General features: G+C 38.2%; 1 protein-coding gene across 1 annotated transcript in view; it reads left to right on the top strand.

Moving 5' to 3' along the window:
• necab1 (N-terminal EF-hand calcium binding protein 1) overlaps nt 1-14870 on the top strand; it is a 56293-nt gene that overhangs the window by 32512 nt on the left and 8911 nt on the right. Inside the window, exons 4-7 of the mRNA XM_015030465.1 lie at nt 1616-1641; nt 1785-1882; nt 8054-8190; nt 13751-13872. Coding sequence (XP_014885951.1) covers nt 1616-1641; nt 1785-1882; nt 8054-8190; nt 13751-13872 — 383 coding nt within the window. The remainder of the gene's footprint in view (nt 1-1615; nt 1642-1784; nt 1883-8053; nt 8191-13750; nt 13873-14870) is intronic.

Raw genomic sequence — 14870 nt, 5'->3', positions numbered from 1 at the left:
TATATACATCTAGTTATCACATTATGTCATATTATAAACAATTTAATTACTTATTTTCATCATAACTTGCTGCGTATACTGACAATTACACTGACGGTCGGACTTAATGCGCATGCGCTGGCCTGGGACTCACTGCATGTATGCTATTTTGACAGCGTATGGCTATGTGATAGAACACCGGCTATATCTGTCAGACACGTCATTACCATAAGATTTCATTTAATCAGCAACACAGAATCATGACGTAGATCGTCATACACTTTGTTATTATCAGTTGTATGGCGTCCTGACTTAGCGGTTAAGTGAGTTTTACACAGGCGTGTGTTGTAGCTGACTCCAGCAGCAGCCAGACCCTGCTTTAAATACACTTTGAAACCATGACAACACATGTATATCTATATAGTTATCATTGAAAACAATTTAATGACTTATTTTTGTCATAACTTGCTGCATATGGTGAACTGACAACTCCTCTGACGGTCGGACTTCTTAATGCGCATGCGCGGGCATGCTACTCACTGCATGTATGCTATCCTGACAGCGTATGGCTATCTGATAGAACAGCGGCTCTCAGTGAGTGCCGCTCCAGTCCTATCTAATAAGTAAAGAGCCGTGGAGAAGAATTGACTGTTTCTGAATGTCACCTCCCTATATTGCAGACTTTTGGACATAGCGTTGTCCCACACCTCCGCAAAATAATTCAGGCAGTGAGTGACTTTTTTTCATCACAAATTCTTATGTGTCTCTGCAGCTAGCTTTGCTAACATCACGTTAACGGAGCTTACCTTCTTTGAGCTACTTTTCTAAGTGACGAAAAAAGTTCCACCGTCTGTGAAAGCGAAGCGCTGCTGAGTTAGCTGTGGCCATCGGATTTCTTACTATTTATGCAGCGCTGTTATATTACTGACGATTAGACAAACATTTTCTGCTGCTGAGAGGAAACCACTGCGCATGTCCTGGAGCGCCGCGTGCGAGTGAAAGGTGGGGAGGGGGGAGTAACAGAAACACGCTTGGATTTTAATTGGTGCGTTTTGCATCCACTGAAAACAAAGATGTTAACAAATAAACTGGATAGTGTGCTGTACTCTTCGTGATATTTTCACAGTTGCGGTCTCGACTGGTCTTGAAATAAAATGCCGAGTCCTCAGAGCCCGAGTCCTAGACAAGACCGAGACCATCAATAAATGGTCTCGAGACCAAGACCGTTCTCCAGTACTACAACACTGGCTGCAGCTTCTGTCGAGCAGAGTTTAAGCCAACCTACATCTTCAGTTCCTGTCACTATAAAAAGGGAAATGTTTTATATATCTCAAATGTGCCTGAAGGGCTTAAACGATGACTAAAAGACAGATTGTGTCATTTTGCAATCACCTATTGTTTTTAGCTTCTTTTCTTTTAGGACTGTTGCTTTCAGATCTCATAAAATTGAGAATTTATGTAAAAAATATATTAAATATATTCTGTCTGCACATCATTTCTCATCATATCAGTTTGTCTAAAATAAGAGTTTATTAGATGGGAAATAATTGCCTGTATGGGGTTTTCCCCCTCTAATTCTGAAATCCTGCAGATTTTCATTGCATTTAAATCTTCCTCTTTTGTTGTCTTTTTACAGCAATGTGGACACGGATGAGCTCTGTGGTAAGCTGAAGCTGTACTGTCACTTCACTCTCAGAGAAACACTCAAATGCTTTTCGACATCTTGATCGCTGTGACCAAATCCCACAGGGCATCTGAATAAAACCCTTCCTGCCTGTATTTTCCGTTTCTCTCTTGGTCTGTAGAGTATTTCTCCCAGCACCTGGGTGAATATGAGAATGTTCTTGCAGCTTTGGAAGAACTGAATATGTCCATACTAAAAGCAATGGACAAAACAAAGAAGGTAGGCTAAAGGAAATAGCGCTAATTTCACACACACCCACTCACGCACACACACACGCACAATGAAAATTGCTGCATCTGTTTTCAATATTCATTTATTTCTCTCTTGAGTTTCTGGACATTTGATTTGTGTGTTTTTCTTTTTATATATTTAATTTGTGTCAAACCTTTGCTTTGCATATGGCAAAGAATTTGGCATATGCAAACCACAACACTGCAACTGCAAAACCCCCAACTGCAAGGTTTTGCATTCAAATGCATTGTTTAAAACGCCACCGCCGCATGTTTCATTTCCCGAGTGTCATAATATCTTTCTTTCATCTTTCAAAATATGTTTTATTGCTTTATATGTTTTATATGCACAATAAATGAGAAGTTATTCTAATCAATATTTCAGTATTGCTGTCAAATGTCTGATACTCCTGGTGACTTTAAGCACTTAAAATCAACAGGGTTTACATTGGTAATAATTAATGCTGAAGTAAAAACTGGATTTCATAAAAAAAAAATAAAAATAAAAAAAAACACTGAAAAATATGCTGAATCTGTGCCTTGAGAAACTCTTTGCACTCCTACTGATTTCTTCTCTGCTTTTTTTTCCACCCATCAAATTTTTTGACCATAAGACAAAGATACCCTGTAAAAATACAAGAAGTTGCCACAACCTTACTTCATCAATAAAAATAAAGAGATTCATACCCTGATGTACAGAGGTTCAAAAGAAAAACATTTACTGGTATCTATTCGAGTCTTTTACGTTGCTGTGGAGGTATTTTGGCCCCCTCTTCTTTGCAGAATATTTTTAATTCAGTGGCATTGGAGGGTTTTTTAGGTAAAAACAGCCTGTTTAGGACCATGTCAGCACATTTCAATCCAGACTTTGACTAGGCCAATCTAAAACTTTCCAGCAGAACTCAACACGCCTTCGTTGTTACCCAACACTTCATTACCATCCTCTTCTCCGCTTTAATTTAGACAATCCAAAAATTTTCTTTGATTTAAATTACCGTCAAATGGACCAAAAATGATTAAATTTTACTTTTAGATTTAGAAATCCTACGGGTGTCTGTCTTTCAAGCCACGATTCATGTGGTGTGACAGAAAAACAAATGCTAAAAAGTCAAGTTAAATTTGAGTCCATTTAATAAAAAAAAAGACAAAGAGATGCTTGATTTCTCTTACAGTGGCCCCCCGTCTGTTAGCTGCAAGTCAAGTCTATCTCAGCGTGTCACCTAAGTGACTCCCTCTGATCCCCCCATTAGTCAAATTTCCATTACAGAGCCTTAAAGGACACGCCATGGCTTGCTCATACTCTTTAAACACCAGAACAAAATATGCTGTACTAGACTTGTGGAGTAAATAAACATGACATTTAATAGATTGCAACAGCGCTGGGCAATAGATGTTGATCCTCAGGTGAAAAAACTGAGAAGAAAGATTGAAGATGGAAAGAGAGCGCGAGGAGATGATGAGGGTAGCACAAATTAAATGTATGACAGATGAAGGGAGAAGAAGAAAGTAGAGTCTTGTGGCATCCCGATCCCTCCTCAGGTCTTTAACACCCCTGAAACTGAAAGCTGTTAGACAAAAGATCTTTTTGGGGAAAAAAAGACTGGTAACACTTTATGTGAAAGGGTGTGCATAAGACTGACATAACACATGTCATAAACCTGAAGAAGGTCCTTATAAATGTTTGATTGTTCTCATGAAGTGTCATTCTGTAAATAATGACACTTTTAATGCAAAGTTTCATTAAAACTTGCATTAAAAGTCCATTAAAAGTGTCAACTTTGCATTAAAATTGTAATTATTTACCAAAATAATGAAAAGTTGACCTTTTTATTGGACTTTTAATGCAACTTTTAGTACAACTTTGCATTAAAAGTGCCATTACTTACCGAATTACACTACACAACAACAGTCAAACATTCCTGAAGACTCCTCTTATTTATGACTGCTGTTATGTCAGTCTTATGCAAACGCCTTCAAATGAAGTGTTACCAATGGACATTAAACAGATTTTTTCTAAGGAAAATGCAGAAAAAAAAACCCATTTATTGAAGAGGAAGGAGGTGAATGTGGAACATTTAAAAGTAGAAGAGAAGCAGTGATTTCAAATACTTATATTACCACCACAAACTTGACTGTATTTAGTTTGAATTTTATGTGACGGAACAACACAAATTACTTTGTTTTACTTAATATTTTTGGCATAAAGGGATCTAAGAAAAAAAAGTCAAATAGGGAATGGTAGCTAATGAAAGGAGGGAAGGACTAAAGACAAATGTGGAGCAACAAAAACTGAGACTTGAAACTACCATATTTTACATAAACCTAATATAAAAATCTGTAGAGAATGACAATCAACACAAAGAAGAAATGGTAGAGGGATTTAACACGATCACAACAGAATCAGAATTGAAAAAGAACAAAAACACCAAAAAGTAGGGAAAAAAAGGTACAAAGTTATTGCATTTTTATTTGTATAAAGTTGGAACATAATGGACAAGTCACAGAAAGAAATGAAAAATAATTTGGTGAAATGTAAATGCACCACAACAAAAGAAGAAATGTATAATAAAAGAAAAATGCTTGATGAATAAGAAAAGATAGAAGAAATGGGCCAAATAGAGCATCACCCAAAATCAAGAATCAATAATAATAATAAATAAAAAAAAAGAACAAGAACAAAGTCACTCAGTATTTAATTTTTTTTTGTTTGGGTATTTCTTCATCCAATCAAACCAAAACTCACAACAATGAGTCTCTGAGAAGATGTGTTTTATGAAACAGGTTTTAAAACAGATGCTGAACAAAGGAGAGAGATAATAACAGTCATTAAAGTTTAGATTTTTTTTTTTTTTTAAGCAATTTCTTTGCCTCACTCTGATCTGTGAAAAGAAATCTCCCTCAGGAAGAACGGGACTCATCAGTCAACCTCACAAACTTCTTCACAGTTTGCTCACTGACTCAGAACGGACATTTGACCTCACTTGAAAACAAATTACCCGGCACAGTCTGGACAAAACCGGCAGTGGCAAAAAAAAAAAAAATCTAAACTGCAACATGGGGTTTCAATTGGCTGATGTCTTCACGTGCCTTCAGACTTTCAGAAACATCTTCATTAGAAAAATATGATGCCGTATAGAAGGAAAATTATTTAAAAAACAAAAATGCATGATCTGTTAAATTTCCCTGAGTATGCTTGAGTAATAGATGAGCCAGGAGGAGAACAGATGCTGCGTTAGTCACTGACTGAATCTCGGTCATCTCTGTTAAGCCGTATATGTGTTTGAGTGGGCGGTCTCTGGCTGTGGATGTGAGTGAGGGGGCCGCTCGCATGCGAGTCGCTTCATAACACATCTTGGGTCTTTTTGTGCGCTGATAATGTGCGTGTACATGCCATTGTATTTGCATGTGTGACGCATTTACATACACACACACTACTGCTGCTGAAACATGAATGTGGATCTAATGAATACGACATGTATCTCATCAGAGATGCATCAGATCCAACATAATAATTTCACCATAGCATGAAAAATGGTGTAGAGGCGGCTAATGCAGTAATTTATTTGAAAAATATATGCACTTATGGGTAGTTAAATTGCTTTTACTAACATCGTATATTCAGAGAGATTAATAAATGACAGAATCTGTTTATATTTATGCATTTACATAACTCTGACCTTTATGGAATAACGGAAAGGGAAACAAAAACTTTATTAGAATAAAACCTTGAGAGGTGGAGACGCAGCAAAGACGTGGAGTGGAAATATGTAACTAATGTCAATATCGGTTATAATTTGACGGGTAAAAATAGAATATTTGTTGGGAAGTTGGGAAGCTTACATCAGTATAATTATGAGTGAAAGATGGTCCAGTCAAAGTCCAGATCTATAGATCAAATTAAGAATATCAGACAAAGTCTAAAAACTGTGACACTCAGATCCAGTTTGTCTGAGCTTGAGCTATTTTGCAAAGAAGAATAGATAAAGGAAAGTATTTACAAATGAATATCGCTTTTTAAAAACATTTATGCTTGAAGAGAATGTGTGAAGGTTTGAGTTGATGCTCTAAAGGCTTTTAAGGAAGATTTGTATTTTATTTTTTCACTATTTTACTAAGGAGGATGAAAGATGTTACACACACGTTCTGGCATTTTTGGCTCTGTGGGGCACTAGGAGGAAAGTGCAGCAATATGCAGAGAGCTAAAAGTCGTTGCCTTCACCAAAGCTCTCGTTTGACCTTTTGTGCAGCAGACAATTAAGCATGGAGGGGAGGCAAAAAGGAACAAAAATCAGGCAGACGGGAAGCTGTTAAATGACTGTGGAGTCTGACCTTCCCCAGTCTGTCAAAACTCATTCTCACCATCTCAAAGCGCATTTATGTCCAAATGTGTATTGCTTAAAAAAATATTCCCCATAAACAAAAAGAAATATTAAAGATGTGACCGATTATGTTTTACAACCAGCAGACTTTTTTTTTTTTTTTGTACACTCATGCATGAGTTATTTGATTTAAAATGCACTTTTTGTTCGTTGAGAGTACAAACAGTCACCGAGCTCAAAACGGAGGGAGCAGCTGCAGAATGCGCGCCGCAAACTCGGCAGCGCCAAGCATCCCTCACTCCTCTTTGATTGGAGTCTGAACAACACACAGCCCCCCTGCTTTGTTCCTGCCACAGCTGATGACATGTCCACAATGTCAGAGGTATATTTCCCCCCTCTCAACCAGTTTACCCAACAAACACAGCCTGACATAAATAAAATCTTTCTCACAGAAAATGACAAGGTGCCATCATACACGCAACGCGACTGTCAGTCGTAACAGGAGTACCCTGACGTGTCGTGTTTCGTTTGCTTTGCAAAATCGTCTTGGGCGAATTAGAAAAAGATGATGCGTCTGAAGGTGAGGTGGAGTCATCAAGTCACAATCTATGACAGCAGATCCTTCATTCCTAACCTGATGGCCACAAGATTTTAGTCCAGTTTGGATTCCCGTTGAGTCCCAAATAAACTCTCCTTGGTAATAATGGGAGTGAGTTTCAATCCGCTGCTTTAAAGTAGCTCAGACAGTGTCCAAATATAATCACATGATTGGTGCTTAAATGGAAATAATGTATATATATGTATATTTAGTCTCAAAATCATATTAATCTGTCTACAAAGTGTATTCTTCACTTTAAACCATTTAAAGTCAGATTCTAGATTTCTCCAGGATTTCTATTGTATGTTATTTGTAAAATATTTACTTATCCAAAAATTAACCATCTACAAATCTGTACTTATTTTTGTTAAATAAAACAGTAAGTAATCCAGCAATATAACATTAGCAGTAATGTGTAGGTAATAATAAAGTAATGATTTGACTGAAAAAGAAATAAGAAAATTAAACAAGATACTTACTCGAATCCTACAATCTAAAAGGTAAAAGTTTTCTGATTAACAACTAAAAGTTCAAAATGGCCAAAAAAGACTTAAAGGTGAAGCATTTGTAAAATGTTTACTGGTTTTATTTTGGACTTTGAAGACCAGGTTTTACATCCTTGACAGGAGTTATAATTCCTAACATTCATTTTAGGAGGGAACGTGAAGGAGAGAAAGAAATAAAAATTCAAAGTTTCCAAGCTACCTGGAAACTTCAATTTAGCAGCACCAGAATAAGAAGAACTCCTTACTTTGCTCGGACCTTATTGTGTCGCTTTAATTTACAAACGTAGCAGCTGGTTTGTTTGGCCCAGATTGATTACTATCTGGATGTATAAGAGTATTTTCCTACGGTTTTTAAATGCTTTAGATGTGCTGTCTGAGAGACTTAAACGTAAAGTTGAAGAGCGATGATAAGTAAATGTGGGCTAAGTGACAGACGGGAGCAGAAACCAACAAAAAGTCACGTACCAGACTAAAGGGAACACTGACAAAAATCACAAAACAATTACCCTAAATTTAAACCTGACATTTCCTACTCATCCTCCTTTTCATATCTTCTCTTCTCGAGCAGCGCTGTTGCATAATCTCTCCTGAACAATCTTTCTGGGCACATTTTAATTAGCAGAGGAGGTTTGGACGTTTCGTGACTCTGGAGTGGCATGTGAAACCTGTCACAGCTTCCCTTTGTTGTTCCGCCCACTCACACTTGTCCTCCCCCTGTTACCCACCTTGATTGACAGGATTATCAGGAGTCCACCCACCTGGAGCAGTTTGTGACCCGCTTCTTGCTGAAGGAGACGACCAATCAGCTTCATTCGCTTCAAAGCTCGCTCGAGTGCGCCATGGAAACCACAGCCGAGCAGACCCGCCAGGAGAAGTGAGCGCGAATCCCTCTGGTCCTTCACACCAACAAACACACTCGGTCTCGGAAGCATGAGCGAAAAGCACACCCAAGCCCATAATTACACGCTCCTGCTCTGCGTGTGCTCTGTTTGTCCTAATTTACATCCTTCATATTGGACACGAAGAAAGACGCGTTTGCACAGAATGCCTGAGCCGAGTTCCCAATCAGAACACCTGCTCTTCCTCGGACAACTCGTGTGACTCATCGTTCGTTTAATAAGTAAATCTCCTTCTTCTGGGGACAGACGAATTTCAGCTAATTAAAGAGAGCTTGTTAAGATCTAAGGAAAGGGACTCAGGAAGGACGCAATGACATGAAGGTGATTATCATAATGATAGGGGAAGGTAGATCAAAGTGACAAAGGAGCACAGAGCCCATTTTATTTTATTGCATTTTGTAGAATTTGCCATATAAATTTAGGATAAAGTATCATGTTTCAGACAGTTTACATGCAGTTTTAGCTTAATTCAATCACACGCAGTGTACGACTGTAAAGTAAATTCAAAAGTCAGTCTTTAAATCTGTCTTTTGAACCAAAATACGTGTAATTTATTTTTTATTGATTTTAAGACTATTTTGCACTGCTGAATCCAAAAATGACATCCATTCTTCTCAACCACGTCAGGTTCTTATTTAGAGAAATCCAATCTTCTGACTAAATTGATGACATTTTTGTGACACCATCGGTTCATTTCGTTAACATTTCTCATCCAAAATAAAGGCTTCAGGAGAAAAATTTTTTTATAACAGAGGCGTCTTAAATAAATGATACAAACTTAGATTTCTGTAAATTGAGTAATAAACGTAAATTGAACATAACATCTTCAGGGCATGAACTTCTGTTTCTTTGAACGTGATTTTTTTGGATTCAGCACATCAAAATTACTCTAAGCAGCTGAAAAAACGCAGACAATTTTTCTGGCTGTTGACCAGTGTTACTACAATCTTCATAAAAGCATCAGACTTCTGGGTGTTAATTGCCTCCCAGTGGTTGTTTGAGTTCAGGCCTGGTCTTCCTCGGACGGCTCTGCTGCTCGATCTTGGTCAGTCTGTATTCAGAGCTCCGACATGCCTCCGGTGCGCTCAGGTCATTAGCGCTGGCGATGACTCACCGAGAGCACACATGCACACATTGCTCACATGGACTGCATGTGTGCAGACGGACACAGACGATACCCTGCAGGTATCGTCTGTGTTTATTTGAGGCCCGGTACATTCGTGTGACAGCTGATGACGCACATTTTTCACCTGTCTTGTGGTGTCTTTCCCGCCAGCCTGGAAAGTGGCTAGAAATTTATGGGGGAAAACTTTAAATAACTACTGCTAATGGGTTATTAAGCTTCTTGTGAAGTGTTTTCTGAAATTCTGTTGAGCAAGAGAGTCCAGTTCATTATCTCTTTGTTTGTGAATGAGGTTTCTGAGATGGAGTAGCTACTTATAATAGATTCAGCATAACATTTTGTTTCTTCTAAACCTGCGATCATCATTTCTAATATAATGAACTGCCTTTCCAGGTGCTCATCTGTAAGAATAGTGGCAATAATTAAAGCCTTAACAAAGATATTTTAGATGTAATAAAAGTGGAAACTTTTTTACTGCGCTAAGCCTCAGACACATTTGGATTGCTCTGAAGCCGTCTTGTGGTTTTGGAAAGACGACATAAATTTGCCGTCATCGCTTCTTTCTTGTCCTTTTCGTCATCGTCACCGTGTTTACAGCCAAGGATGCGGATAAAAAAATGTTCCTACTTAGCTGATAGGCATCTTCAGCGTCCTTTCTTCTCTCCTGCCTTCTTCTGAATCTCTCCATTTCTATTTTGTGTCATTTCAAAGTGGCTGTCCCTCACTCCCTGAGCTGCCTCTTCTCTGTCAGTGTTCTTGCTGCTTGAGAAATCCCCCTGTGAGTCTGAATGTAATCACTGTGCTCCTGCAGACATCAGGAGCTGTTACCGCGATGGCTTTTAAAGTCCCTTTGTGCTTGTGAAAAGGCTGTGTTATTTGCACAGACCGTCTTTTTAGCCACATGCATACTTACGCTGGTTTTTCAAAGAATGCTGCATGTCATTAGAAACTTACTTCTCCAAATGTTGTCGGCTTCGCATCTTAAGCGCAGGTGGTCATCTTTACCTCATCTTATTTTTCCTGACCTCACGCTTTGCTCTCCAGCTTTTAAACTCCTCTTTTGCTCCTTAAAGTTGACGGTTTTGCCAATTAAAGTTGATATGTAGCCGAGGATGTGACTCACCAGCATGCTATACCCATAGTACATACCAGATGTCAGCTTGTGGATATTTCACACTAAGTTTTTACCAGGTTTGGATGGGGACTAAGTGGTGTCATCTGCCCCTGCGGCTCCCTTTTAACAGAAATAGATCAACACGAATAAGTTTCTTTCTATCCTAGAATAGAAAAACAAGAGCCTCACATAAATTATCACTTCATTAGTTGTGAAATTTACGGATGAAAGGTTTGCAATACATCACAATAAAACTGTGACGTATTTTTAAGCTTATGTGCTCTTTTACCAAGAAAACAATCACAAATGAAACATTCGTAAAAGAAAATAGGACTGGGAAGCTAGAAATAAATCATAATTTGGCAAACATGAAGCCAACAGTCCCCACATTAGCTACAAATACAATGTTTGCTAACGCACACGTCTCTGGCAGAGTGCAGAGGATTTAGTTTTTAACGGCTTTAATCATGATGCAAACACTGGCAGTATATGAGTCTCTGCTGGAGGAACCATTAATACTGCGACTATTACTACTGAGCTAAAATAGACGAAAGAGCTCTGCTGAACACACTGACTGCAACGACAGGAGGGTGGTAGGAGTACACAGAAGTCGAGGTTTGGTGTGCGTTTCCATTTGGAGGGTTTGGTTTGTTTCTTTTTGCCAGAAACAAGAAAATCAAACCACCGATTGATGTTAAGCTTTGCAAATTTTGAAAAAAAATATTTAGTGTTTTAAAAAAAAAAAGGAATACATAAAAAAAAGCAAACGTGACACTGTTTGAAGGCAAGGTGGTATTTCTTAAGCAAATTCTCCTGCAATTATGACGTCTTACTTAGAGTTTCCAATCTGTACTTTTAAAATTAATTCATGTTTTGGCATTATATTACACATTTTTGTTTTAATGTTTAGTCTTTTTTGTTGTTGTTGTTGTCGTTCTGGTCAAATTCAAGAAGACATACAATCATTGCCATGCACTTGTTCAGGAGCAACACCGAAAAATTTACTAGCCTTGAGATGACAACAAAACAACAACAACCGACAGAAACGTTCAGAGATTTGAAAAGAGGTTTGCGAAAAGACCTAAAAGTAAAATTGCATAAAACAATCGGTGTGAACTCAGAATCCCTCGAGTCTTTTCGTAGTATGGGCCCAAACACGTTGACGGCGGTATGATGAATCGTAGGTGATGTCGCCCTCTGGGAGCGTGCACCTTGTCACTGACATTAATGTCAACGTCAGCACAACACAGGAATAAAGCAGCACAACTCTGGGCTTGCTGCTGAATTTATTCCTAGCTGGATCTAGTCACCTGAGTGCTGTCCCAGATTATATGCATGCCCCTTAATAATCTGCGTTACGAAAGTGATTTAAATCCATCGCTCACTGTGCCGTGTAACTTTCTCTAAAAGTGTCAAAGTAATACGACTGGCTCTCTTTTAGATTTAAAATTCTCTTTCTTGCTTATTAATGAAGATCCTTCATATACCAGTGATCTAATTCTTCCAGATGTTCCCAACAGAGACATGCTGTCTACTTTTTGAGCTGAGCTTAAAACTTAGAATAGCCTGAGTCATATTGACTCTAAGCTTTGTTAAGTTTTCTCTGTTGTTTTGAGGCTGAGGCTGCTGGAGAACGTAATTATCACTTTCTCCTACTTTTCTGCAATTACTCGCTATTTTCAGTTATTGCTGTCATAAACTTTTTTCTCTTCATAAAAGTTGCATCTGTCCTGGCATTAGGTTACGTTGCTGACAGAACAACTTAATAATCAGGTCAGTAATTAAGCCGAATGCGTTATATTTTGTGTTTAACATGCAAAATGTTTGTACCCAGAACTCCTCCAGTGGCTTTACCTGGTTAATATCCTGCAAAAAAAAAATCTATCAAGTGTCTTTTGTTGTCTAAAGTACTTTTTTTTAACAATTTTTTTTTCCTTTGCTACAAATGATCAAGCGCTCAGGAAAATAAATATTCGTTATTACCCTTCAGGGCACATGCGTCAAACTCAAGGCCCGTGGGCCAAATCTGGCCCGCCGTAGCTTTTTATGTGGCCCTCTAGACTCTTGACTAAACACCAAGTTTAGTCAAATATTATGTTATCAATCAAATCAATGCAGTTTTTTCTGTTTTCTGCCAAATGATATGAATCAGTCCCTCCTTTCTTGAAAATGATCATGGAAATTCACACAAAAATCAACAAATCCCTGCACTTTTATGTACTTATAATTGGAAGTTTGTTGCAGATTTTTCTCCCAAAAATTATCAAAAACTTTCTCACTTGTACTAACCAGCTGCTTCAGCCTTAATTGATGTCAGAATTTAGTCCACGTAATAAAAAGTCGCATTTACCGTCAGAAACAAGCAGAAATGTCACAAATATTTCCAAATTAGTACCACAGAACCACAAAAAGTATCACAAGTTCCTGGAGGGACTGAAAAGATGTTCAATAATAATATTTAATTTTAAGAATTTCTTGACATTCTAACAGTTTGTGAACAGGTTTTATCAATACATCCTTTTAGAGCGTTCATGTTCTTGATTTGGCCCAAAGCGAAAATGAGTTTGACATGCAAAATGTTTCCTTTTTTTTTTTTTTTTGATTACCGTAATCAAGACAGAAGAGTTGATTACTAAAATAATTGGGTAACACTTTATTTGAAGGGGGGTGGGGGGGGTGAATAAGACTGTCATGACACTGTCATAAACATAACACCTGTCAGGAACATCAATAAGCCTTCATGAATATTTATGACTGTTGTCATAAAGCGTCATTCGGTGAGTTATGACACTTTTAATACAAAGTTGACATTATTCAAAATGTCTTTGTTTTGACAACTTGACATTAACCAAGAAATCATTACTGATATAAATTTGTTCTAAAACTATTACTGATTGCACTTTAAAAATTAGGTAACTTTATGTTGTTAAAAGTAAAGTTTAAACAGTAATGATTTAAATAAAGTGTTACCAATAATTGTTAGTAAGAGCCTTAGATAAAACATTGGAAGGAGATATTTCTGTTTCTAATCCTTAGGATTTACAGACAGTTCAGAGCTTATAGGTTTGTCTCTGTTTGGCTCCAAGATTTCCTCAGAAAGAAAACTTTAACCTAAACTCGACTGCATTGTTTGGAATGTATGAGTTCCCTCTATCACTGTACGATTTACATTTCGGTGCATACGCTGGATGTTCTGTTTATTTATTTGTTTTGTAAAATGCCCTAAGATGACATTTGTTGTGAACCAAATTAGACGTTTGGACTGATTTCAGAGCCATAATCTCTGCTCCGTCTCCAGACAGGGCCCCGTGAAGCCAGAGGTTCTGTCCATCCAGCTTTCGGGTCGCCGCTCCAATCGGAGGCTCCAGAGGAACAACAGCCTCTCCCCTAACAACCCTCTCCTCAGTCTTGTCAATTCAGGTGGGTTGATGCGTTTGCATGTACTGCTCACTTTAAATAACTCAACGTGGCATTGCTGTTTGCAAAGAAACAGCTGCGGGGTCAGAGAGAGCGCGTCTCTGCAGATCAGAAAGCACGACGCGGAGGTGGAAGGGAGGAGAGCGGAGGTGAGGCAGAGGAAAGGCCAGGGACAGCCTGGAGGGGGACCGGACCGCTGGGGTTCTGGATGCCTGCGTGTAAAAGTCAAAATTTACAGATCAGGGTTTTCCTTTGACATCTAACTCGCCCGTGACGACTTATTTTTCAGAGAAAGATGAGAGGAAAAGGTGTCTGGGCTAGAAATGGTTTTAAATCTGATAAAAAGGAAAGAAATTACAAGATTGGGCGTTTTTGAACAGCTTTAACATTCATCTGGTGATCTCATCAGAAAACACTCTGTTGTGTTACTAGATCATTACTGATGTTTTCAATAACAGGAAAAATAAAAGTCAGATGATTCAGCCTTCGACCTGTTGACCGTAAATCAGAGCTGATCAAGTGAGAAATTGGTTAATCTGAAACTTTGATTTGAGCATCTGTATTAAAGCAAATTACTAAGCTATAAAAAGTGACTGACTGATGTGTGTTAAGTTGGCTTTTCGATACACTGAAAAAACATAAGTTTCTACTTGTTCCAGAATACTTGAACTCTAAAATTTGCGAAAAGTAAAGCCAAGATGAAGACCATTGTCGATGTTTCTTTGTGAAGTATGATATAGATGCTCGTTTGTGCAAAATCTTTACCAAAATGCATGTTTAAAACTAAAGCTAAAACATTCACCGCATTTTCAAACATACAAAATATCCCCTACCCGCTCCAGCTGATTGTCTCCGTTCCTGTTCTCGTCGTTTTTTTTAACCATTGATTGCACACGGCCGCCTCTTTGTCGCCTCTCCAGCGCAGCACCTGCTGCGATTGCCAGAAACAAACACAAAACCCAAACAAAGCGATTACAGGGCTCAAAGCTTTCCCATTGATC

Source organism: Poecilia latipinna, unplaced genomic scaffold, assembly GCF_001443285.1.
Source record: "Poecilia latipinna isolate Pla-1442-1.1 unplaced genomic scaffold, P_latipinna-1.0 Scaffold183, whole genome shotgun sequence".
Lineage (NCBI taxonomy): Eukaryota > Metazoa > Chordata > Actinopteri > Cyprinodontiformes > Poeciliidae > Poecilia > Poecilia latipinna.
Note: the sequence above shows the minus strand (reverse complement) of the source record. Positions and strands in the feature narration are given on the sequence as shown.